The sequence below is a fragment of the Peromyscus maniculatus genome, chromosome 4 (genome assembly GCF_049852395.1).
Source record: "Peromyscus maniculatus bairdii isolate BWxNUB_F1_BW_parent chromosome 4, HU_Pman_BW_mat_3.1, whole genome shotgun sequence".
Taxonomy (NCBI): Eukaryota; Metazoa; Chordata; class Mammalia; order Rodentia; family Cricetidae; genus Peromyscus; species Peromyscus maniculatus.
The window spans coordinates 136,029,760-136,054,634 of NC_134855.1; the positions used below are offsets into that span (position 1 = coordinate 136,029,760).

At 52.0% G+C, this 24,875-nt stretch overlaps 1 protein-coding gene across 28 annotated transcripts in view; it reads left to right on the top strand.

Annotated features, from left to right (window-relative positions):
* The window catches only part of Epb41l1 (erythrocyte membrane protein band 4.1 like 1), a 159,693-nt gene that overhangs the window by 130,989 nt on the left and 3,829 nt on the right, over positions 1-24,875 (top strand). For 12 of the 28 annotated variants that reach the window (XM_076571024.1, XM_076571023.1, XM_076571022.1 and 9 more), the window contains 10 exons: positions 3,109-4,992; positions 5,485-5,595; positions 6,655-7,062; positions 8,612-8,716; positions 11,275-11,355; positions 15,671-15,757; positions 16,559-16,642; positions 18,317-18,448; positions 18,797-18,877; positions 19,147-19,263. In XM_076571024.1, coding sequence (XP_076427139.1) covers positions 3,109-4,992; positions 5,485-5,595; positions 6,655-7,062; positions 8,612-8,716; positions 11,275-11,355; positions 15,671-15,757; positions 16,559-16,642; positions 18,317-18,448; positions 18,797-18,877; positions 19,147-19,263 — 3,090 coding nt within the window. The remainder of the gene's footprint in view (positions 1-3,108; positions 4,993-5,484; positions 5,596-6,654; positions 7,063-8,611; positions 8,717-11,274; positions 11,356-15,670; positions 15,758-16,558; positions 16,643-18,316; positions 18,449-18,796; positions 18,878-19,146; positions 19,264-24,875) is intronic. The other 16 variants (XM_076571028.1, XM_076571027.1, XM_042276638.2 and 13 more) reach the window with 6 other exon arrangements.

Consider the following 24,875-nt stretch of genomic DNA (forward strand, 5'->3'; position numbering starts at 1 on the left):
GTTAGGAGTCAACTGACTTGGAAAACATCCGTCATGTAGCCTCTGCCCCATCCACTGGTGTGGCTTGGGAGGGCGTAGACCTTTTTCCCTCTACAGAGAAAACTCATGGAGCTGCTGCAAGTATGTTGTGAATGTAGGAGGGACAGGAGCAAGTGCCCGACAAGGAGAATACAAACCAGACTCTCCCTGAAGTCTTCCTCCATGGAAAACTAGAAGCAAACCTACCAGTGTTCTCTCTTGAAGGCAGTGAGACAGGAGTCAGCAGCATCCCAGAGTTGGGGACATGGTGATGTCCTAGTGTCTGGAGATGCTTTTAGAAACAAGGACAGTGCCCGTATGGGGAGAGAGCCAAGAGCACCTTTCTATCAGTGACCTGTCTCATCAGCCTCACTGTCCTTAAAAGCAGCCTGTTTTATCTAGTCATCAACAGGCTCATTCGTTCATTCCATCATTCATTCCTACCTTCCTATTCCCTTCCTCTCCCCCTTCCCTCCGTCTTATTTCTTCCCTCCACGAGGTCTTTCCATACTGCCCTGACTGGACTCAAATTCATGGTCCTCTTGCTTTGGCCTCCCAAGTGCTGGGCATGAAGTTTTAAGTTGACCAAAGTCTGCCCTTCTGTTCAGTTGTCTGTGAGCTTCCTCTTGCCTCGTCATGGCCACAGACCTGCTCTGCGCCTCCCTAAGGACGCCCTTCGGGAGATTGACCACCTTCCCACTGCGCCTCTCCCAGCGGCTTCTCCCAGGATGTGGGTTCCAGAGAGCCCCATTCCTGGACCCCCTGTGACCCCAAATGTAATGCAGAGTTCCAGGTGGGGCCTAAAGAGCCAAGAGTCAGGGGCACCACCTCTGGAGCTTCTTCTTGTTTGGCATGAAGCAGAGCCTGTCCCCTTCTCCCACTCCTGGGGCTGGAGCAGAGGCCGCGCCATCAGATGGCAGGAGGCACTGAAGAACCAGGGATTGGGGAGAGAATAGCATGAGGGCTAACCTCTGCACACACCCTAACAGAGCCCCATCTTGTGGCTGGGGCCAGATGTGCTTTCCCAGGGCGCTGGTGCCAGCAAAGCTGCCCTTTACTTTTTGTAAATCTGCCCGCCCGCCCGCCCCAACATATCCTTAACTGTTGCTTTTTAGCAATAGAGTCCTTGTTTCTTCCCTCACCACGACTGTGTGATCTTCTGCAATCTCCTCATTTGGAGCCTTGGTTTCCCCTTTTGAAACAGAATTGCCAATTGGAGTAAAGTTAATTATGTAGATAAGGGCTGGCACTGCCTGGCATCTAATAACTAAACATTACCATGTGTTTCCCTTCTCTGCCTCTAGAGTCTTTCCAGTCTGTGCCAGCTTCCACCCTCACACACCATTGCTCATCTAGTCTATTTGCTAGATAGGATGGGAGTGGGAATATTCCAGAAGGGCCTCTCTGGCCAACTTTGACCATCATCACTAGGCTGATAATTTTAGAAGCAGAAATGGAAGCAGCTGGCCGAACTTGCTTCCCAAGGAAATGAGAAAGATCCTTACCTCTGCAGGCCAGCAGAACATGTCCCTCTGAGGGTTCAGGCGCAGACACCTGAAACAACATCTCAGAAAGCTGTGCCAGACTGTGTCTGGACCTCCCTCCCTTGATCGCTTTCCAACTGGTAAGACTCTGTTAATGAGGTCAGCTTCCCTGACCCGGGAAGAAGGGTTTGCAGAGTTCTCTTGATCCTGCCAGCTCCTTCAGATCTTACCGGTGTGGCAGACTCATCACCGAGTCACAACCTAAAAAGGAGCCCAAGGTCATGTAAGCCTCTGGTCTCCTGCTTCTGGGAGGAGTGTCAGGCACACCTGTCATGGAGGCAGTCTTGGTAGGGTGGGAAGGTTAAACTTTAGAGAACTAAGAATCCGGTCTTGGGTTCTAGGCTCTGTGACTAGGTGGTCAGTTGCTTCCCTCCCCTGGGAAGTTGATTTCCATGCCTGTATTGTGAAGCCTATACTTCATAGGAAGGCAGCACCTTACGGCTGGGGGCCATGCAGCTTTCCCAGGGCTGCTCAGCGTTTGCATTATGCATTTATTAGATGGACTTGTGATGAGATTTTTTTGGGGAGAAAGTATTCCCTGGTCCCAAGACTAAAATCCAAATGGTCTTATGGCTTTGCTAATGATTTGGGAAACCCATCATTACCTCTAAGCTGTGGGGGACAGGTAGAGGGCTGTTCTGTGACATTTGATAGTGTCACACCTGTCCCTTTGGCTCCATGATGATGTTGTCAGTGATCTTTTTCTTCTGTGGTTTGATCTGGCCAGTTCTTTTCTACTCTTTCCATGGGTTTTTGTTAGAATTCTCCAAGGATTGGTCTTAAAATCACTTCTTTTAGACTGAACCCCAGAACGTTCAGGCTGTTTAAGCAGCGAGTGCTGACCTGGCTGTTTGGTGTCATTGCTGTTGATCTGTTTCCTTCCCAGAAGCCCTTGGAGAGGGGGTCATGTTTTAGGCTGGGGCCTGTGAAATCCAGCCCACTGTTTTCCCTCGGCTGGACATCAGATCCCAGTTGGCACCCCTGTTTCAAGGTTGTGAGTTAAGTCAGCCAGGAGCGCAGGCATCAAAAGGCAGCCATTCTTTCCTGGCTCTTCCATCAACAAACAGTGGCTGCAACCAAGTCATTGGCCTTCTCTAGACCTCAGTTTCCCCGGAAGGAGACGACACTGGGTGTCTTTGGAGCTTTGGGCTCAACATCCAGAGATTGCTTGTGATGTAAGTGCCTTCCCCACTGACAGTGAGAAATACTCGGTTACAAGAGGAAGAGGCCTGGCCCCCCTGTGGATCTCCCATTTCCTGTGCTTCCTGGGGAGGCACAAGGTCCCATCCCGCTGTACCGGGATGGAATCAGTGATTGAAGAGGGTCAATCAGTTTATTGGGGATCTTAATGGGGAAAAGAACTTGGATGATGATGATGATGATGGGCTTTATCATCCCTTTCTGTCCCTGGCCAGTTCCTAGGACTCATAGTCCCAGTGGCAAACCCTTTGGTGGTAGATCGGTCCCTTCATACAGAGGGAAGAGGTCATTCCCTTCAAGTGCCCGCTCTTTCATGTTAACTCTTCTTGCTCCAATTGAAACACAGGGTTCAGAGCACTGGGTATTTATAGACAGAGTACACGCTAGGCCAGAAGAACTTGGCCTCCTAACAGTGGCCAGCACACAACGGGAAGAAAGTGAGGCAGGCCTCGCTGAGATCCTTGCTGATGGCAGACTCTCCAAGGTAGACATTCTGGTGGACAAGTTCAAAGTTGAAGTGGCCACGGAAGAAACAGTGGGAGCCAGAAGGGCAAGCACTCAGCAGCAAAGGAGGATGGTTGCAAGTCCAGAAGTCTTTGAGACAATGAGAGAGGAAGTCCTGTGCACCCAGGGAGGCCCCAGAGAGGCTGCCCAGGCTGCAGGCTGCACATCACCAGACAGGCTTCTTGAGGGCTCCAAGCTTGAGATCAGGAACCGCCGCATCTCCGAGGGTCAGCTGGAAAGCCCAGCAGAGCGGAGCCAGGGGCTGGAGGGGCTCCAGACTTGGCAGAGACCTACAACTACGGGAGTCGGGTCAGGGCTAGGAGAAGTTCTCTCTCCTGAGTCGGACAGGGGAGGACTCCAGTCCTTCCTGTTGGATCCGGCCCAGGCAGAAGCCAGGGCTGACTCCAGCGACGAGACTGACACCTCCTTCGCAGAGAGGAGCTTCTATCTAAACTACGGCGAGAAAGACTCCCAAGACCAAGTTCCTCCCCTACCCTCAGAGGACAGAGAAGAGCGCCTGGATGCCCCTCCTGGAGATGGGCCCTGGCCGGAGCTGGCAGGGGAGCACACAGAACACTGGGAGCTGAAGTCCTCAGCCCCAAGGGGTTCTTCTGCCCCAGGTTCCAGCCGGAATAAAGATGAAACCCATATGACTTCCTCACAGGAAGAAGTCTGGTCCCCTAGGGACCATGGGAGGCCTGGTGACCTGCAGGGAGCTGCTGTGGGACAGACTTTTGCAGACTGGGAAGAAACGCAGCAAAGGCTGGAAGGAGAGTTGACCTACCCAACGGCCAGGGCAGCTGAAGACGAGGAGGCTGCCATGAGTATAGACTGGAGAGGAAAGACTGAGGAAAGTCCCCCCCCAGCAGGATGGAGGAAGCAGCCCCCTGGGGGAGGGGGAGGGGTACACCTAGATGCCCAGGCCTGTGCCCTTCTGAGGACCATTCCTCCTCATGTTAGGAAGCCAGTCAGGCCAAACCAAGGCGGCGGCCTTCTGCCCAAAGAGAAGAGGGCAATTTCCACTCAGGCTGTAGAACCCAAGACAGAGGACATGGAGGCAGTCATCCCCCTGCCAGCAGCTGTGGAGGACACTTCTCAAAGCCCAGTCTCTCCTGGGCCAGGGAAGCCTTCGGAGTTCTGGGATCCCTTTGGAGATCAGGTCCCCATAGTTCTCAAACACACCCATCTTCCTGAAGAGAGCGCCGTGCCCAAGGACACACGAGGTGAACGCAAAGCACCCCCCGTGGCCAGCAAGAAACCCAGAGCTGTCCCTGTAGGAGCTGAGGGACCTGCACTCCCGGGGTTTGTGTTCCCTTCAGAAAAGCAAAAGGAGACTTCACTCTGGGCTGAGGACCAAGGGGGTTCCCAGGAAGACGTTAGCAAGACCTCAGTGGCTAACAAAATCCGGATATTTGAGACCCACGGAGCTGAGACTCGCCGAGCCAGTCAGGGCGAACTGAGGGCCCTTGCGCATGAGCTGCCTTCGGAGGCTTCCCCGGGGCAGGTAGAACATCAGCGTAGCAGGCTGCTTGACTTGGGCTTTGGCCAACTCCAGCCCCCTGGGGACCTGGCCAGCCCCAGAGTCACGCACTCTTCTGTCATGCCTCTGGCTACCCAGCACTCTGGGGAGGGCACCTCCACTACCTCCCACCAGGAAAGATGCACAGAACCAGAGCCCGCGTCCCCTGATTCAGGCTGTGAAACCACGCTGGAGGAAGCTACCGGGGTAACTGGCCACGTGAGCCCCCACCCCCCACCAAGCCCCCACCCGTGGAAGCTGAGCGCATGCTATGTAGCTTCTTAGAGGCATGTTTCGGTGGCCCCCGGTCAATTCCTGCAATGATGGTGCTGCTCGTTCATCCCTAGAAGGTCTTCTCCTACACGGTCCTGAGATCGCCCAGGCTGAAAGATGGGGCCATCTGCTTAGTCCTTGTTAGCTTGTTAGATCCCCCAACCTTTGGTGTGACCTTACATCCCGAGGGTCACACAGTGGCCTCAGAGGAGGTGCCACCAGCAGCAGCAAATCACGTACTTGCTTTGCCTTGCTCGTCTCACTGCTAGACTCCGCCCTATCTTGCTTGGCTTATCCAGTGATCCTTCTTCATCCTCTCCCATCCCTGGTACCCTGCCTTGCGGAAGCTGGCAGTCCAGAGGTTTCCTCCACTTGGCTTCCGGTTCCTTTCTGCCTCCTTAAGACTAACTGTCTTCTCTAATCCAGAACAAATCCGGAGATGCGGGCAGGGAAGAGAAGAGTTTCTTCAGCCGCTTAGCACCCAACGCCCCTGGAAAGGGGGGGCGCCTGAGATTCGCCAGCCCTCCGGGCCCTCAGGTCTCTACAGCCCCTCTGTGCCCTGATGACCTGGTCATCTTCATCCGGCTGGGATGCATCATTCCCTAGATTCCCGCCTGCTCTCGTAGTGAACCCCCTCTGGCTGTTCACACTCTGGCTTGTCTGGAATGTTATTCCTCACACCTCTCAACCTTCCAGAACCTGGCCAGGTGGAGGCTGGTTAACAAATGAATCTCTGAAGCATACTGAACCTCCAGAGCCCGAAGCTGAGCTTTTTTTTTTTTCCAAAACGTTTTGTGAGTGTTAGATTGGTCTTTAAAAAAAAAAAAAAAAGTCACAAACCAAGCCAAACAAACAAAACAAGGAAACCCGTGTGTGGTGTTTAATCCCTGACAGGCCAGTTGAGAGGTATGTGTTAGGACAGGGTTTGCTGGTTCTCCTGGGGCATTCCCTTGGCCTGCTGTTGTCAATTACACTGATGGGGCCAGACCGTCCTCTCCGTGGTTGCCATAGAGCTCAAGGTGGCACTGGTATGGCTCCCAGGAAGCCGGGGTCCGGAGGGCCTGGGCCAGAATTCTCCTCCCTGAGTTGATGCAGAGATTCAGTGCAATTGACAGGCTGCTGGCTTCTTCTGTGTTCCTCAAGCTCCCGGCTCCAGCCTCTTTGCCTCCTCTCCTGGGTTCCCCTGAATCCCTGACCTCCTTCCTCAGTTTACCTCTCAATGCCTCCTGCAAGGATGGGCCTGTGGTCCAGGCCTCCATCCCTGCCTCTCGCACAATGCTGCTTCGGATAGGCTTTCGGGTCCTAGCCTTGGAGGGGCCTCCTGTCCAGAGCTCGCTGGAAGGATGCCAGCTTGCTTTGCCGTCCATGTGAGACCCTCCAAAGGGGCATCCCCACTCTGAGAAGTTTTTTGTTTCATTTTGTTTTGTGCTAGATTCTGCGGAAACCTTTCTGGGGCGCGTTTTTCATTTCCTGACTTGCTCTTCCATCTAGGAACATCGTTGCAACCTTGAGATTTCTTCTGACATTCACTGTCTTGACCTCTCTCTCTCTCTCCCCACCCTGTATCCCCATTCCCCTGGTTTTATCTGGCCATAGAGAGCAGGGCTGAGGGAGGGCTCGGAGGAGAAAGGCAAGCCACCACGTCCTCGTGCCCCAGAGAGTGACACAGGAGATGAGGACCAGGACCAGGAGAGGGATGCGGTATTCTTGAAGGACAACCACCTGGCCATCGAACGCAAGTGCTCCAGCATAACGGTCAGCTCCACATCCAGCCTGGAGGCTGAGGTGGACTTCACGGTTATTGGCGACTACCACGGCAGCGCCTTTGAAGACTTCTCCAGAAGCCTGCCTGAGCTGGACCGTGATAAGAGCGACTCTGAGACGGAAGGCCTGGTGTTCGCCCGGGATCTCAAGGGACCGTCCAGCCAAGAGGATGAGTCTGGGGGCATCGAGGACAGCCCAGACCGAGGGGCCTGCTCCACTCCAGAAATGCCCCAGTTTGAGGTACAGTGAAGCTTCATGGAGATCCAGTCCACCAGGGCACTGCATGTTCAGAGGGCCCTGGGCCGTGTGTGAGAAGACCAGCCATCAGCTGCAGCCTGAAGCTCTGTGTAGTGTTGCATGACTGCCCCTCCGTAGAACAGCATGGTTCTGCGACCGCATGTCTGCCGTGCTGGTTCACCCCTAACACATGCTCCACGGTGTCTTAACCCTAGGACCCCATCACTTGCTGAGGGCAAGTGATGCCAGCCTTACTGACGACTCCTTAGCCCCCTGCCTGTGTTGCATGGCATCCTCAGAGAGCATGTGTCTGTGGACTCTCGAGGCTCCCGCAGCTGGTCTGAAACCTGAGTGGTTTCTCTCGATTCAGGCCAGGGCTCATTTTACCGGGGCCTGCAGAAGAAGCCGTTATTTAAACCCATCAGACCCTGAGACCTTGGGGTGGCAGTGGACACTCCAGAAAAAGAGAAGACACAGCCTTTGGGGAGGATGTAGGGCCAGCGTCTGGGCTTCTCTGCTTTTGGCCCCCTTGATTTTCAGAAACTCATCCTTGCCCCTCACCTCTAGCTGAGCCCGCCCTCGAGCCCTCGCTCCCCCCTCCCTCCATCCCTCCATCCCTCCCTTCCAGACAGTGAGCATCAGCTCATCCATCCAGGGCTCTCACTCCATGCTGTACCCTCTAGATGGAAGACTTGCCATCCCTTTCTGTGCCCTTACAGTGATCCAGGGCAGAGCTCATACATCCCTTCTCCGTGCTTTTCTGGTCACCTGGGTCCTTCCCTGCCACATCCTTCTCCGCCCTGAGGTGCTCTGGCTCTAACGTTCCCCAGCGCGGTCAGGACAGTGGCTGGTGGTGACTCTGCCCCTCTGCCAGGTGGCAACGGTTGTGAGGCTGGCTCACACTCGGCACTAAGGGATGATTAATTGAATGAGTGGCTAGATCACAGGATTCTGGAAGAATCCCTCCTTTCTCCCTCTTCCTTCCAACTGCGTGACAAGCTACATTCCATTCATCAAACCTGCAGTGTGTCTAGCCATGAACTCGGCCTAAGAGAAGACTCAAAAGAAGCTGATCCTGTGGCTTGAGACGCCTAGAGTACAGTTTGTGAGCTGGTGGCCCTGGGTCACATCCGGCCAACTGATGTGTTTTCTCTGACTTTAATTTTAAAACCACATTACATTTCCTTATATAAATAAATAAACAAAACAGAGGCCATTATAAAAAGGCAACCCTTCAGAATCCCACATGCTTCCCATTTCTCTCGGCCAGCTAGCCTCCTCACCTGTCCATCTGCTACTTGGCCCCTGGGAATTTCCATGTGTGTGGTTCTTGCTTTGAACGGCAGTTCACATGATATGGCCGAAAGGCGGAGTCAACATGTGTGTAAGGAAAACTCTGAGCGGAGAGTCCAGCCATCCTTTTAGTATGGCCTCAAAAAGACGTGTAGCCCCTGGGGCACAGGGTCAGGCTGAACCATGCTGGAAGTGGACTTGGCTCCTCCTGCATCCCGGTTGGCTTGAGTTTTGAAGTGTCCCTTTTGTGTCCTCGTAGTCCGTGAAAGCAGAAACCATGACTGTCAGCAGTCTGGCAATCAGAAAGAAGATCGAGCCAGAGGCCATGCTGCAGAGCAGAGTCTCCGCTGCGGACAGCACCCAGGTAACCTGCACCCCACTGTAGCCTGACCCAGGGGTTGGGCATCTGAGGGAAGGTCCTCACTGAGCCCTTTGGTCAACATTTGTCTTCCCTCATCCTCCCTGAGGTCTGAGGTGGGAACAGTGGAGAAAGACCATGCTTCTTAGAGGCCAGTGTCCCCATCTGTAAATGGGGGCGATCCTGCCTCCTTTCTCCTGGGAGTGTTCAGCATTCATGGCTGGTGGATTGGGACCACGGCTTTCAGGTGGCTTATCAGGTGTGGAGAGGTTCTTCCCCAGGGCAGCTTGGGGGAGAGAGAAATCTCAATCACTGGTCAGAACAGCTCACCTGGGTCATTTCTTATGCATGGAGGTTCCACATTAGATCGGCAAGATGAACAAACCAAGGTCAGATGACTAAAGAGTGTGTTAGTGAGCCGAAGCTCGCCTGCATCCTGGGAAAGCTGGCCGGCCCAGACACAGCACACAGCACATACTTCCCGTGTGTTCTCTGTGGGGCTTCAGATCTGAAGATTTCTAGGTCTGAGAGAGTGCCCTGGGTTTTTCTTGCCCAGACGGACTATAATACTCAGTCCCTTCTCCTGGTGACCAGTCTTTGTCTCAGCGGTGATGAGGGCTGAGCAGATTGATTGGCCAATGGCAGAGCCTTACCCTGGGTCCCACCTCCAGCACAGACAACCTGAAACACGACACATAGTAACACCAACAGATGTCATTTCCAGAATTTTCCCCACTGTTACAGCATGCTAAGTGAGAGCTATGCAGATGTTTAGTGCCACAAAAGAATCATGAGCTAGGTCACCTTGGACAATCCACTTGTCTTCCCTGACTTGCTTTGTTTTAGTAACTTTTTTAAAATGGAAAGTATAAAAAAAAACAAAAACAAAAAAAACAAAAATGACCCCAAATCCCATAACTTGGCAGCTTTTGTCATCAAAACAATGTCCAAAAAAAAAAAGTCAAAAGACTGGATGACACTATTCTTATTCAGTCTCCTGGGGAAAAAATAGGCATATGCTAACACAGATGTTTACATCTGTTTATACTTAAAATTATCAGGTAAAGGTGACCATTGACTTTACACTGTACCTTTTTGCTCTCAAGTAGTCTAGAACTTACTCATTTGCACCTCTCTGTGTCTCTATCCCTCTCTGCCACTCCATCTATCCGTCGGTCTCTGTCTCTCTGTGTCTCTGTCTCTCTCTGCCACTCCATCTATCCGTCGGTCTCTGTCTCTCCTTGTCTCTGTCTCTCTTTCTCTCCTCATGAGACAGGGTCCCTGCCAGGTAGTCCAGGCTGGCCTCACACTTACTGTGCAGCTGAGGATGACCTTGAACTTCTGATCCTCCTGCTTCTACCTCCCTGTTCTGGAGTTACAGGTTACACCACCACACCCAGGTCTTTTTCATGGGGGCTGGGAATTGAACCCAAGCTTCATGCATGCTAAGCAAGCACTCTCCCAGCTGTGCCTGGTCCCCAGCCCTGTGCCCAACATTCTGAGTCCACTTAGGAAGCATGTCCTAATTCCTGTTTCCTAGGAAGCATGTCCTAATTCGTGTTTCCGTCTCCCAGCACTGGACTCTGTGGTGGGTTTTATCTTTCCCTGTATCCAGTGCTGTGGTAAAGTTTTCTTGTTCATATTTCTTGGCGAACCTTTGAAAGTACCAATTTCTGTCGTAGTGATAAAACACCATGACCAAAAGCACCTTGGGGAGGAAAGGGTTTATTTCAGTTTACAACTCTCAGGTCATGATACGTCACTGAGGGAAGTCAAGGCAGGAACCTGGAGGCAGGAGCTGAAACAGAGGCCATGGAGGAGTGCTGCTTACTGGTTGCTCCTCCTGGCTTGCTCAGTTTACTTTCTTGGTTTTGTTTTGGTTTTTCAAGACAGGGTTTCTCTGTGTAATCCTGGCTGTCTTGGAACTAGCTCTATAGAACCAGGCTAACTTTGAACTCACAGAGATCCACCTGCCTCTGTCTCCTGAGTGCTGAGATTAAAGGTGTGCGCCGCCGCCGCCGCCGCCGCCGCCGCCGCCGCCGCCGCCGCCGCCGCCGCCGCCGCCGCCGCCACCACCACCACCACCCAGCTTCAGCCTGCTTTCTTATACCATCCAGGCCCAAGGATGGTACCACCTCCAGTGAGCTGGGTCCTCTCACACCAATCATGAGTCAAGAGAATGCCTGGCAGGACTTGCCTGTAAGCCAGTCTTGTGGCGGCATCTTCCTAATTGAGAGTCCCTTTCCTCAAATGACTCTAGTTTGTGTTGAGTTGACATAAAACTAACCATCATGACATCAAAGGGTAACTTCCGTGGATTGCTAAACCAAGGACTGGGAAGAATTTGTCAACTTGCATGTGGTTCCTCTTCCTCTGTCCATTCGAACGGTGGAAATGAAGTTTCGAAGAGTCTGAGGCCCCTCCACAATACTCTGTGGCCACCCCCAGTGCAGGCCTGTCACGAAGCCTGTCACTTTGTGACCGGGAATGCTACGAGACAGGTGACAGATGCTGCGGGTGCGTGCAGTCCTGTCATCTCTAATGCCTCCTCCTCTGCCTCGCAGGTTGACGGTAGTGCCCCAGTGGGGAAGGACTTCATGACGACTCCCCCCTGCATCACCACAGAGACCATCTCCACCACCATGGTAAGTGGGACCAGGAGGCTCCTCCCTGACCCATCCCCCACTCTCCCCCAGCAGCCAGAACATGGCAGCTCTTTCAGGAAGTCCTCAGCCACCCTCACGGTGGTAAGACAGATCACCAGATTCCTGTTGTCTGCTACCTTAGCTGCTGTTATATATACTGTCGGTCTTTGTTTTTTCCAAATTGAATAATGTGGGGTGTGGGGTCCCTGAGTCTCAGTTATCTGGGCCATCTCAGGAGTAGAGGGGCCTGATTCTTGACATGCAGGAATCTCGCGATACCAGGTAGATCTTACCTGCAGGTAGGCAGTCAGCCTGAAAACCCCCACCCCACTGCGTTCTCCTGCCGGCAAACCCAAACCAGCCACCGCCAGTTTCTTGTGTCTCAGACCACTTTCTCACTGTGACCAGTAGATGGCAGCAGTGAACCTGGGTTGGAAACGGGTGTTTTGGCCACCTTTTAAGGGCCCTTGCAGATCTTGCTCTTTATTTGCTGTCTGACCAGTAAAGAAAAGTCCTTGACCTCAAGTGTCCTCGCCTGTAAAGAGCGAGGTTCTTATGAGACTCTAGAGCAGAGGTTCCCAACCTCCCTAACGCTGCAGCCCTTTAATGCAGTTCCTCATGTTGTGGTGACCCCAACCATAACATTATTTTATGGCTACTTTGTAGCTGTAATCTTTTTACTGTTATGAATTGTAATATAAATATCTGATATGCAGAATATCTAATAAGTGGCCCTTGTGGGGGTTGAGACCCACAGGTTGAGAATCACTACTCTAGGGCCCCCTTAACACCAAAATAGGACAGAGCGCATTCTGCCCCCAGGTTGTGGTGACAGGCAGTCTCCCGAGAAACGTGACCTGCGGGTTATGAACTAGGGTTAGCCGCTGTTCTTTCTTCCACATCCGTTACAAGTTCAGGGGGATAAAGGGACGACCCCAAGGTCACGTGACTCATATCTACCAGGTTAGCTGCAGGCATTCTGACACCAGGAGTCTCAATTCATTGTCAGCCGCTCTGCTCTGCCCCTGTCCTGACCTGTGTGAACATCAGCTTCATGGGCCTGGGGCTACAGAATGTAGCAATGTCTGATCCAGATAGTTCTTGAGCTACTGAGGGTTGTTTTTGAATGACTTCCCTTGTCTGACCTCTGACCTCTACCTGAGAAGATAATTTCATTAAGTCGGAGTCATCAGCAGGTGGGTTTTAAGTAAACAGACTCTAGACTCAGTAAACCCAAACCAGTCACCAGAGGGCGCACGTTTCCCTCGTCAGTCAGTCCTTTCTCTCCAGACTTACTCTGAGGCATAGAGATACTTGTAGGCTAAATTTAGACTTGTCTTTATGGTGAGTAGACAGTAACTTCATTCATTTCCTCATTCATCCATTCATCCATTCATTTGTTCCGAAAACATTGATGAGTCTCTACTGTCTGCCTAGCACGGGGGACCCAGCGCTGCGGGGGGGCCCCACCGCCGACCAGGATTAGTTTGTTCAGCTCTCATCACAGTGCCTGTCACGTATGTAGGTCGTGGGCACACAGTGATGAGCAGGGCCCAACCCTCTCACTTCCTGGCTGGATGACCTTGGGCAAGTCACCCGCACCTCTCTGACCCCTCATTCCCACTTCTGTAAAGTGGGACAGGAGCCACACAGCACACGCCTTGAAGGGTTCCTGTGAGCGTGAGCAAGTGCCCTGGGCAAAGCCCCCAAGCACAGCCTGGCCCGAGCGCCTCCAGATGTCAGCTGCTGCTGCTCTCTCCTGCCCCCATGGAACAGTGCGACAATGTTACCCTAGGGGCCACTGGGATGAAGCCATGAGTGGCGCCTCTGCTAGGAGGATCTGGGGCAGGTGTCACCTAGGCAGGGACAGGAGAGCTGTGAGTGAAGGATGGATTGAGTTATGGTCACAGGAGAAGGCATCCAGCTGTGGAGAGCCGGTGTGAGGGCAGGAAGCTGATAGGTGTGTACAAGGAGAGGAAGGGAAGGTCGGGGAGGGCTGCAAAGAAGGGCTGATCCAGAGCTTAAGTGTTTCCAGTACCGTGGAGGATGGTTTAAACTTTGTCCTGGAGACGACAGGGGAATGGCATTTTTCGAGCAGGAGCATCATCAGCTGCGTGTGTCGGTTAGGTTATCGGCTTGTGTGGAGTGTGGCCTGGAACAAAGATTCCTTCCTCCCTCCTTGCCTTCCTCCTACCTGCCTCCTTCCTTCCTTTAATAAATATTTATTGAACACCCACGATGTGTGAAGTACTGTGCCAGGCACTGTGAATGCATCTCTGGAGGAGACAGCATCTCCAGCCCTGGGGCCCACATGAGGCCAGAAAGAGAAGGTGGGAACCTGTCTGAGGGCTAGCTGGGGCACTGCCAGGGTTCAAGAAGGTAAATACAGCAGAGGTAGGGATTCGAGATCCTAGAGCAGGAAAGGGCGGCATGTGGTCACTGGGGACAGTGTTTACTGGCCAGTGGTTCTTACAGTGTGATCCCAGGTACCAGCAGCAAAGGTCCATTCCCGCAACCCTGCTCCAAAGCCTTGCAGTCTGTGTTCACAGCCCTCCAGATGATGCTCCTCGGAGTAGTATGAGAGGAGTGTGATGCTTGTACGTTATGTTCAAGCAACCAGTTCTACTGCAGATCTGGCCAGTGTGAGGCATCCATGGGGTGTTTCCAGGGAAAGGCTCAGGAGACAATTGGTTTTGAAGATTTAGGGTTCGAGAAAGATCTGGGCTATGGGTAGGATGTGGCGTCAGAGAGGCAGTAGAATTCCCTGGGTATCTGAGGGTGGATGGGGTGGGGGGGCTGAGGAGAGACAGGGGTGTTGCCTTGCCCAGGGAGAGGAACTGCTTCCTCGAGTTGGGAGATGGGCCTGGCTATGGATACAACCAGGGCGGGGGTTGGGGGAAGCACCGAGATTCTGAACAACTTGTGTCTCGTTTACTGGCTTCTGTTTTCACTACCAACATGGAGGTGAGCCTTGGAGGCTGGCCTCAGGACGAGAGGGAAGACAGTGAATAAGAAACTGTGTGTGGCTGGGAGGTGGTGGTGCACGCCTTTAATCCTAGCACTTGGGAGGCAGGGGCAGTCGGATCTCTTTGAGTTCGAGGCTAGCCTGGTCTACAGAGTTCCAGGACAGGCTCCAAAGCTACACAGAGAAACCCTGTCTCCAGAAAAAGAAAGAAAAAAAGAAAGGTGCGTAGTCTGAGTGACTGGTGGCTGTTCCCCAAGCCAGAGCGAGAAAACACACCTAGAAGTGGCCTCTATTGTCTGGGACCCAAGATATTACAGGGAATGTGCCTCAGGAGGGTGTGCCAAGTGAACTGGTCACCGACAGTCAAGGCAGGAGCAGGTGTGGCAGAGGCGCAGTCCTCCCCCCAGTGCTGTGGCAGGAAGACAGTGGTCCAGGTCCTTGCCATGCACAGACCAAGACTGGGGTCCATTTACCTGAGACACTACATAGCAAAGCTGAGCTGGAGACTGTGTAGAAGTGAGAGACAGCAGACAGAGCCTTAGTGTCCCTTGGCCAGATAGAGGACACCAGGTCCAGTGACAATTCCAGGGAGATCTAGCAGTTAGAATCCAGATAGATAAGACCAGGGGAGCTGGCACAATGGTGGCAGTCCCCAAGGGTAGAGTGGTCGTTTCGACCACAAGCACTAGCAGCCTTGGAGGCTGCCCAGCTCGGAGGTCACTTCGGGTTCCGCCACTGTCTTGCTGCAGGACTTGAACAAGCCACCTGTGTGTCCTCTGCAGAGTAGGACTGCCACCGAGGATTGCCTTCAGCTTTTGCAAAGGTTGAATGAGTCTCACGCATGTGCATGCCTAGCAGAAGGCCCAGTGCCTAGCAGGTACTGGGAAGTAATTACATGTTCATCCACTTGCACTCCTGCATTCACCAACAGCTTTTGGTTTACAGTGCCCTTTTCCCTATATTCTCCGCATAAGGGCTCCGTGGGAATAGGCAAAGGTCCTTATTCACAGACAGTAAGGAGGAACTCACGCCGCCTCAGGTGCACAGCAGTTCCAGGACAAGAGCCTGGGTGACCCAACTCCTTGTAGTGTTTCCAGAGAGCAGTACCATATCTTGTTCACCTTGGCATCCCTAGCAGAGATCCAGTAAATGTTTGTTGAGTGAGTATGTGAGCAAGCATGCCAGTGTGTGTGGGCTTGAGCAAGTGGGGGGTGAATGAATGCCTCGGCTCTCTGCTTCTCTGTGGCTTCTCAACCCTGTGGGGATGATAACCACATGGTCACATGCCCTGGCTATCCTGGCGGCCTACTGACCTGAGACCTGGCCATCTGAGCACTATTGTCTCCCCAGGAGAACAGTCTCAAGTCCGGGAAGGGGGCAGCTGCCATGATCCCAGGCCCACAGACGGTGGCCACGGAAATCCGTTCTCTTTCACCGGTAAGTAGGCAGGACCAGCTCAGGCTAGGGGACTCGAAGATGAGCATGCGGGCGTACGGCCACAGCAAGGGCTGTGAGGGGCTCAGGGCCATTGAAGATGTCCACAGGCTCCCCAAAGTGCCCATCAGTACCTCCCCCCATGTAACCAAAGCATTGGCATCAGGGCTGGAGGTAAACAGGACACCTGAGCACGCGTGTGCACAAGCGCGCGCGCGCACACACACACACACACACACACACGCACACGCACACGCACACGCACACGCACACGCATGCGCACACTGCTGCATCAGCTTGTAGAGCAGGAAGAGCAGGGAACTAGGAGTCCAGAGGCTCAGGTTCTAGGCCAGGCTCTGTTGATGGTTGCCCCACCAGTGACCCCGAGTCTGTCACCAAGAGGTCTTTTCTGGTGCTTTCGTTCTGTTTGTTAATGTCTAGTCCAGAGAGAGCATGTTCCTGCCTGGGACAGGGTGAGGGCCTAGAGGGCTCTGTCTGCTTCCTGGATGCATCTGGTCATTCTTCTAGGATTCTTCCATTCTAGGTTGTTGTTAGGACTCTGGGCCTTAGAGATTTCAAGTTCTAAGAGTTAAAGATCCCTGGGTTTGGGGATGTTCTAGGTCTAGAATTGGAAAGATTTGGTGGTATTGTATAAGGATGAATGTTTCAAAGCATCCTGGCTTCCACGCTTCACCTTCATGGGGCCCCTACTTATCCCTGGGAACGTTTCCCCAGCCCCGCCTGCCCCTTCAGAGCCTAGTGCCCTGACCTGACCCCCGGGGTGGGGGTGGTTATATTCTGCAGATCATCGGGAAAGATGTCCTCACCAGCACCTACGGCGCCACTGCGGAAACTCTCTCAACCTCCACCACCACCCATGTCACCAAAGTGAGTAGCAGCAGGCTCCCGGGCTCAGCGGGCCGTAGGTGGGAAGGTCATTGCCACGCTGACCCTTGGCTCCTCGTTCTCTAAGGCACACAGAGGGGACCTTCACCAGTCTGGAGTGCATTGCCCTGTCTGGGAGTAGGCCTTGCATGCAGCATTGGCAGCTAGTCTGTGGGGTCAGATGTTCTCCTCCAGAGGAATTGTGAACAACGATGTTTGCATCTTACAGGCCTTGGGAGCCAGGCAAATTTAGAAGGGTGATGTGCTGGAAGCTCCCCAAAGTCAGGAAGTGTCATTTGGAAAAAGTTGCCGTTTTACCAGGCCTCTAATCCCAGCTGCTTAGAAAGCTGATGTGGGGCTCAAAGTGCAGGCCAGCCTGGGCAACTTAGTGGAATCCTGTTTCAGATAAAAAGTAAAGAGGGCTGGAGCTATTTCTCAGTGGTATAGTCTTTACCTAGCAAGGATTTAGTCCTTGTCGATCATGGTACTGCTCTTCCTGCCCGCCCACCCACCCAAAAACAGAGAGAAGAGAATAGAGTTGGAGTGGGGTCCTGGGGCTAGCTGCAGAGTGCCCACCCCGCCCTGGGGGTAGAGCCCCAAGGATACAGCAGCTCAGCTAGGAGGAGGGGCGGAGACACCGGGTGTTGACCTCTGTTAAGCAAATGCTAAGTGAGCATCCACCTTCCGGACTCAGACTGCTGGAGGAGACCCAAGTGAGGTGTGTTTGTGGGAAACCAGGTAGCAGTGTGTAGATAGGGGACTGGGAAGTCAGGGTGCGCTCGGGGCAGGGAAGAGCAGAATGGGGGCAGATGAGTTAGGCACAAGGAAATTTCACTTAGGTAGTGAGTCGGTGAAAAGAGGTTCGCTGGAACTGGGGGTGAAGCCCAGTGGCTGGGGCTGTCTGATGTGCACAAAGCGCTGGATTTGATCCCCAGCAAAGCAAAGAAAGGGAAGCAGAGGAAGGAGGCCTTAGCCTGGGCGTGAGGGCCCGGGCCAGGGCGGAGTTGGGGACAGAAGAGGACATGCAGGAGGAGGAGGCATGCACTCCTAGGGGGTATCCACTGTGACAGTCAAGGGATTAAGAAAGGCTGAGAGGGAGGCCGCAGCAAGTCCACAGCTGAGTGACCGGGGAAAACAGGAGAGGCCCAGCCATGGCTGGAGGCCTGAGGAACCAGGCTGAGCCTGGGAGGTTGAGTTGAAGGTCCAGCTGACCCACCGAAGGGAAAGTCTGGCTGCTAACACTTTTCCGTTGTCCACACTACGGGAGGCCCTGCCTGCCACTTTGTACCTTTGGCACCTTGTTAAATTTCCCAGGAAGCAACCTCTCAAAAAACCTGAGCGAGCAGTATCGGTTTCTCTGCTGGTTTTATGGGAACGTCTCACACGGCACCCCCCCCCCCCCCCCCGCCCCCAAGTGTATGGCTCAGAAAGAGCTCATCTGTACCTCACCACTCAGGGGCCCCGTCTCTTCACCCTTGCCTACCTTCAGCTAGGATTACCCTCTGTCACATCCTCCTGGAACATGCCAAACAGTTAGGCCCTGCCCATCCTCTACTTCCAAGCCCCACTCCTTGAGAAAACAAGAGCGGCAGTCAAGTATCTTTGTAAGATCGTTCCAGGTCATTTAAGGCCGAACCTTGTCACCATTCACATTTCATTCATGTGTTCATTCAACAGGTTTACATTCAGCACTGCCAGGTCAGATTTGGAAAGGTGCTGAGTGAGGAGGGGTACAGAGGGGACCAAACTACAAGCCCCACTCTCCAGGGCCTGAAGCCTGGAGACGTGAGCAAGGCCATGTGCACAGAGGTCAGCACCACGCAGAGGCCCCAAACCATGAGAGATACAGAGTCGGTGTTTGGGGAGGGCCGGGACAGGATGCCTTGGGACCCTGCCAACCAAGGAGCGGCATCCAAGCTGAGTGTGGGGGACATCATTGGGACAGTTTGGTAGCCAGGGAGTGATGACAGCTGGCAGGACCTACTGTCTCCAGTCCTCCAGCTAGAAAAGGAGAATGCTGAGGAGGGCGGGGGAAAAGGTGAACTCCCAGCTCTCGGTGTGGTCGGTTGACTGAGGCTGAGGTGTGTAGGTCCGTCACAGCAGACCTAAGAGGGACCTCGCCTTTCTCTCCCCCGCCCTCTCCTCCTCTCTCCACAGACTGTGAAGGGAGGGTTTTCTGAGACAAGGATCGAGAAGCGAATCATCATTACCGGGGATGAAGATGTCGATCAAGACCAGGTATGGGGCTAGGGAACAGCATTCCCAGGCCCTCCCATTATGGTGACCTAGGGGTGGCTACCCTTCCGGGCAGAAAAGGCGTCCACCCCTTGCTGACCCTCAAGAAGGGGCATTGAAGTGGGGGCGGAAGATTCAAACTCTAGTCTCATCCTCTGTTTACCTTGGCCCCTCCTGGGCCTCAGTTTCCCCAGCTGTGCACTGGTGGCTTGTGTTCAGTTTCTGTCCTAGCCACGGTTCTGTGTGCCTCACTGTGCTCTTCTGCCCACCAGGCCCTGGCTTTGGCCATCAAGGAAGCCAAACTGCAGCATCCAGACATGCTGGTAACCAAAGCTGTTGTCTACAGAGAAACAGACCCATCCCCGGAGGAGAGGGACAAGAAGCCACAGGTAAGGTTCTAGGGTTCAGCAGTGTGGGAGGGAGGAGAAAGCTGTAAAAAGAGTCTTAGGAGCTGGACAGTGGTGGTGCACGCCTTTAATCCCAGCACCCAGGAGGCAGAAGCAGGCGGATCTCTATGAGTTTGAGTCCAGCTTGGTCTACAGATCGAGGTCCAGGATAGCCAAGGCTACAACAGAGAAACCCTGTCTCGAAAAATCTGAAAAATAAAATAAAAATAAATAAGTAAATAAATTATAGCTGGATGTAGTGGGACACACCTTTAAGCCCAGCACTCAAGAGGCAGAGGCAGGCAGACCTCTGAGTTCAAGGCCAGCCTGGTCTACAGAGTGAGTTCCAGAACATCCAGGGCTACACCGAGAATCTCTGTCTCTGGACAAAAAAAAAAAAAGTTCTTGGAGAGTCATTTCCTTTGAGAGCCCAGGTGATGTGATTGATAGTGCAGCTGTGACCCTCACCTACCTGGCTTATGGCTCCAAGGAGACAGGCGATGGCCCTGCTTCAGACCAAAGGAAGGAGCAAGAGAAGATGCTGTCTTGGTTTCTTTAGAGTTTCAGATCCCAAGACTAGCAAAGCCAGTCCACAAGTGGCAAGGGAAGGTGCTGAGGATCGACGGGACTGATGTATTGTAGATGGAGTCCCGGCCAATCTGGGTACCATATTCGCATCCCCGAGTCTGTCTCCATCAGGGTCATGAGATGCTGCTGAGGGAATGTGATGCCTAGAACCATTGATCCCATCTGTTTACAAACCCAAGACTTCTCAGGCCTCCAGGCCCAGGCTCCTGGGGACCCCAATAGCTTTCTGTTTCATTGAAGGCCATCAAGGTCTCAGATAATACAGTGCTGGGACCTATTGGGCTTCTCACAGCCTACACTGGGGAGGATTCTTCTGCCTCTCTGGAAGCTTGCTGAATTTTATCAGAAGACCAAAATTTCACAAACATAGGAAGTACCTATGTGTGACTGCATTCACTAGAAGTGAGTAGCAGGCAAAATTTGTATCCATTGGGCATAAATTAGAATAGTGCTACCTCTAGAATGTGCCAGTGAAGAGCCACAAGGAAATTTTCTAGGGGATGTTTCCAACTGGGTGGACTACATGGAGATACACATAGATAAGGTTTTTATGGCTGGGGTTTTAGCCTAACAATGGAGCAGATGTGTAGCATGAGTGAGGCACCGGGTTCCATCCTCAGCACCACCTACCCTCCCCCGATCAAGAAAAGTCAAGCTCTTATCGTTCTTGGGTCTGTGCACTGTGTACAGCCCATATATTATACTACAATGGGAAACGGCCACCTCCAAGGCCCCACAAATAGCACCTGGTCATTCACCTCTTGGCCCTTTTCTTAAATCAGTGTATGTTTTCTAGAGCTGTACAAGAATTCTTCTTTTCCTTTGAGTTCCGACTTCTTAGAGGGAAAAGTGCTGGAGCGTTTTCCTGCCGTTTGGAAGGATGCTGACGCAGGGTCTAGACCCGTCTCATCTGAAAGAACGTCTGTGGTGGTGGCAGTGTTTCTCCTGTGTGGCCCGATATGACAATCACTGCCACATGTGGCTATTGAGTGCTTGAAATGGCTCATCCAAGATGAGATGTGCTTTAAGGGTAAATGCGTGTAGGGTTTTGAAGATTTAGTATGAAGAGAAAGTCAACTGAGTAATTTTGATACTTATTGAATGAGAAGGGTTAAGTAATAAATTAAGTAAATGTATTGAGTTAAGTAATATGATCGGTAGGGGTTTTGCTTCGTTTTGTTTTTGTTGGAGGCAGGGTCTCACATGGCATCGGTGGCCCCTGAATTGACTTTATAGCCAAGGATGACTTTGAACTCCGAATCCTCCTGCCTGTCTGTCTCTAGGGTTGAGATTACAGGCACCACCACTCCCGGTTTTATGCTGTGCTGGAAACCAAGGGATTTGCTGTGCACTGAGCAGGCCTTCTACTGACTGAGCTGCATTCCTAGAGCCGTTTGTTTCCTAAGGCAATGGAGAGCAATCCCTAGAACTTGGCACATACTAGCAAGTATTCTACTACAGTCCAGGTCCCCAGATATATTATTAAAATGAATTTCACTTGTGTCTGAGTCACTGTTCTGTTGCTGTGGAGAGATGCCATGATCAAGGCAACTCTTACAAAAGAAAACATTTAAGTGGGGCTTGCTTACAGTTTCAGGGATTTAGTCCATTATCATGGTGGGAAGCATGGCAGCATGCAGACATGGTGCTGGAGAAGTAGTTGAGAGCTACATCCTGATCCACAGGTAGCAGGCAGAGGGGGCGCGGGATCTGGGCCCAGCGTGGGCTTTGAAACCTCAAAGCCCACCGCTAGGGACACACTTCCTCCAGCAAGGCCACAACGACTCCAACAAATCCACACTTCCTAATCCTTATAATATCTTCAAATAGTTCCACTCCCTGGTGACTAAACATTCAAATATATGAGCCTATGAGGGCCATTGCTATTCAAACCACCATACATGTTTGCTTTTTATTAAGTTAAAATTTAAGTGTTGGGAAGATATCTCAGTCTGTAAAGTGTTTGCCATGCAATTGTAGGACCCGAGTTTGAGCCCCAGAATTTGAACTTGTGATCCCAGTGCTGGGGAGGGAGGCAGAGACAGGCAGGTGCCTGGGGCTTGCTGGCCAGCTGTTCAGCCTTGGTGAGCTCCCGGCTGCGGAGAGACCCCGCCTCACACAGACAGACAGACAGACAGACAGACAGACAGAAACCAATGTAGACAGATAAACCACAGCACCTGAAGGTGACCTCCAATTTAAACACGCACATGCATTCATGTGCACCTCACACACAGATGTGCACGCACATGCACACACACATACACACACTAAGAATTTAAGATTTGAAAATTAGGGCTGGAGAGATGGCTCAGAGGTTAAGAGCACTGGCTGCCCTTCCAGAGGTCCTGAGTTCAATTCCCAGCAACCACAGGGTGGCTCACAACCATCTGTAATGAGATCTGGTGCCCTCTTCTGGCCTGCAGGCATACTGTACACATAATAAATAAATAAATCTTAAAAAAAAAAAAAAGATTTGAAAATTAACATTTTCTATTTACCTAAAAAAAGTTTTGAAAACTAGAAATATCTAAGGTTTTTGTTTGTTTATTTTTTGGTTTTTTTTTTTTGAGACAAGGTTTCTCTGTGTAACCCTGGCTGTCCTGAATCTCGCTCTGTAGACCAGGCTAGCCTGCCTCTGCCTCCTGAGTGCTGGAATTAAAGGTGTGTGCTGTCATTGCCTAGCTGAAATATCTAAGAATTTTAATAATGATATCTAGAAAACTATTTTCTAGAGAAGTAAATCCTGCACGAAGCTCACATTCTATTTCCGTTGTGTGTTCTGACCTAGAAGGAGAGGAAGTTGGCCATGGTAAACATTCTTGTCACCTTTTCTCAGACTTCCATGTAAACTGTTGTCACCCCAGTGTCTTCAGTCATTTGATTATTCCTCTCCCCCAGTGGTGGAGGATAGGTCACTTGTCATGTTAGCGCAGAGTCGATGACATCCCCTGGGGAAGCTGCCGCAGAAAAGAGCCTTGTGACAGTCTGATCTGGAACCTCTACTGCGCAAGAATTACTATTTATTTACACTGGTCCTCGTGAAGTCCCTGTGTAGCCGGATGTAGGAGCCATGATGCTAAGAGCTCCGTCCTGGGGGATTCCAGAGGCCTAGCTCTGTAGCCATTCTGCTGACCAGTGGGCCAGTTTCTCCCATTACGGGGACTCGGTTTCATCCTTTGCCAAGTGAAGAGCTGAGGCATTTCTTTGTTTAATGCCATTGTCCCCAAGCACCATGGTGTACCCCAGTTTTCTCTTCTAGATCATTCTGTAAAGACCCGTTTTGTGTTGGCCTGGAGAGCCAGAAGTGGCCTTCTCTTTCCACACGCTTTGCCAGAAAATATTGCCAAGTAGGAGCCATCCCAGACTCTTAGTGGAGTCACTCCCACTAACCCTGGGGAGAGGTCTTTTCTGAATTAAACAAAAACAAATAAAACCCTGCTTCCTAAGGTGCTTGAAAAATACTGGCTTAATGGATAGATGCATCTTGGTACCCCAAAGAAGAGCCCCAAAGTCCTACAGCCCTGAATTCAAATCTCAAGCCCTCCTCTTTTTTTTCCCTCCCTACCCTTTTTTGGAGATCTGTTTTGCTGTATAGCCCAGGCTGCCCTTGATCTCAATGTCTTCCTTCCTGGCCTTCCTAAGAGCTGGGATTCCAGGCAGGCACGATCACACCCAAGTTCAGGTCTTCCGCTCACCAGTTCTGTGACTGTAACACACTATTTAACCCTGGCATCCGTGTTTTCTTATCAGCTAACGGGTACTGGCAATCCTGATAGTAGTCGTTGCTCTAATTCACGGGGTGCTTCCGCTATGCCAGGCACCAGGCTTCATACTGTCTGCTCATTCGTTTTACAAGTGAGGAAACAGATGCTCAGAGACCTTAACTGCCTTGCCCGTAGCTATGGTGCTGGGGACGCAATGAACTGATTAGAGGCAAACCTAATGTGTCAAGACTCCCAAGCCACCCGTGTTCCTCACCACACTGACTTCCCACGGTCTCTGTCTCATAGAGCTCGTACATGTATGGTAATTACCATAGTGCCTGGCACACAGTAAGCATTCCATAACAGGCAAGCCAGTCAGTACTGTTAGTTATGGTAGGCTATCAATGGCTGTCCTAAATCAAGAAGAATGACTTGTTATGTACAGTATCGTTTAGGTCCCCCTGGCCCATCCCCCTCAGAGAAGATCTCCCAAACACTGCCAGCAAGAGAACAGCACTCACTGGGCCGCGGTGGTGTATGCCTTTAATCTCAGCACTCAGGAGGCGGAGCCAGGCAGATCTCTGTGAGTTTGAGGCCAGCCTGGTCTACAGAGCGGGATCCAGGACAGGCACCAAAACTACACAGAGAAACCCTGTTTCGAAGAGGGAGAGAGACAGAGAGAGAGAGAGAGAGAGAGAGAGAGAGAGAGAGAGACAGAGACAGAGACAGAGACAGAGACAGAGAGACAGAGACAGAGAGACAGAGAGAGAGAACGAGAACAGCACTCACCTGGCTGCCTCCAGCTTCCTCATCTTCCCACATTTACCTATGTCGGGGAAGGGATTGACCTGTTTCAAAATAGAAACCTTATGGTCTCACCTACATCCTACCACCAGCTTGCAAAACCATCAGCCTTCCGGGCATCAGTTTTCCTCTCAGTCAAATGACCTAAGAAGGACTCTTTTACGACACTTTGATTATACTTGATCCTATGTGAGTGACAAAAGTCAGGAATGCTATTCCATGCACAAAATGGTTTTGAGTAGTTGCCAGTAGTGAAGGTACTAAATGGTAGCCCTTGCTGTTGGGGAAGTGGGGCGGGGGCTGTGGTGGAGCAAGTAGAGCAACAAGACATTTATTTGTTTAGCATTCCGATATGTTAGGCCCCTTTGTGGTGCCCTCTCTACCTGTGTAAGGCAGGTCCTATTTTATAGAGAAACAGATGGAGGTTTGGAGGGGTTGAGACACTCGCCCACAGTTACAGAGCGGACAGGCTAGGGGGTGGGATTTGAACCCGAGAAGTGTGACTGCCGAGTTCAT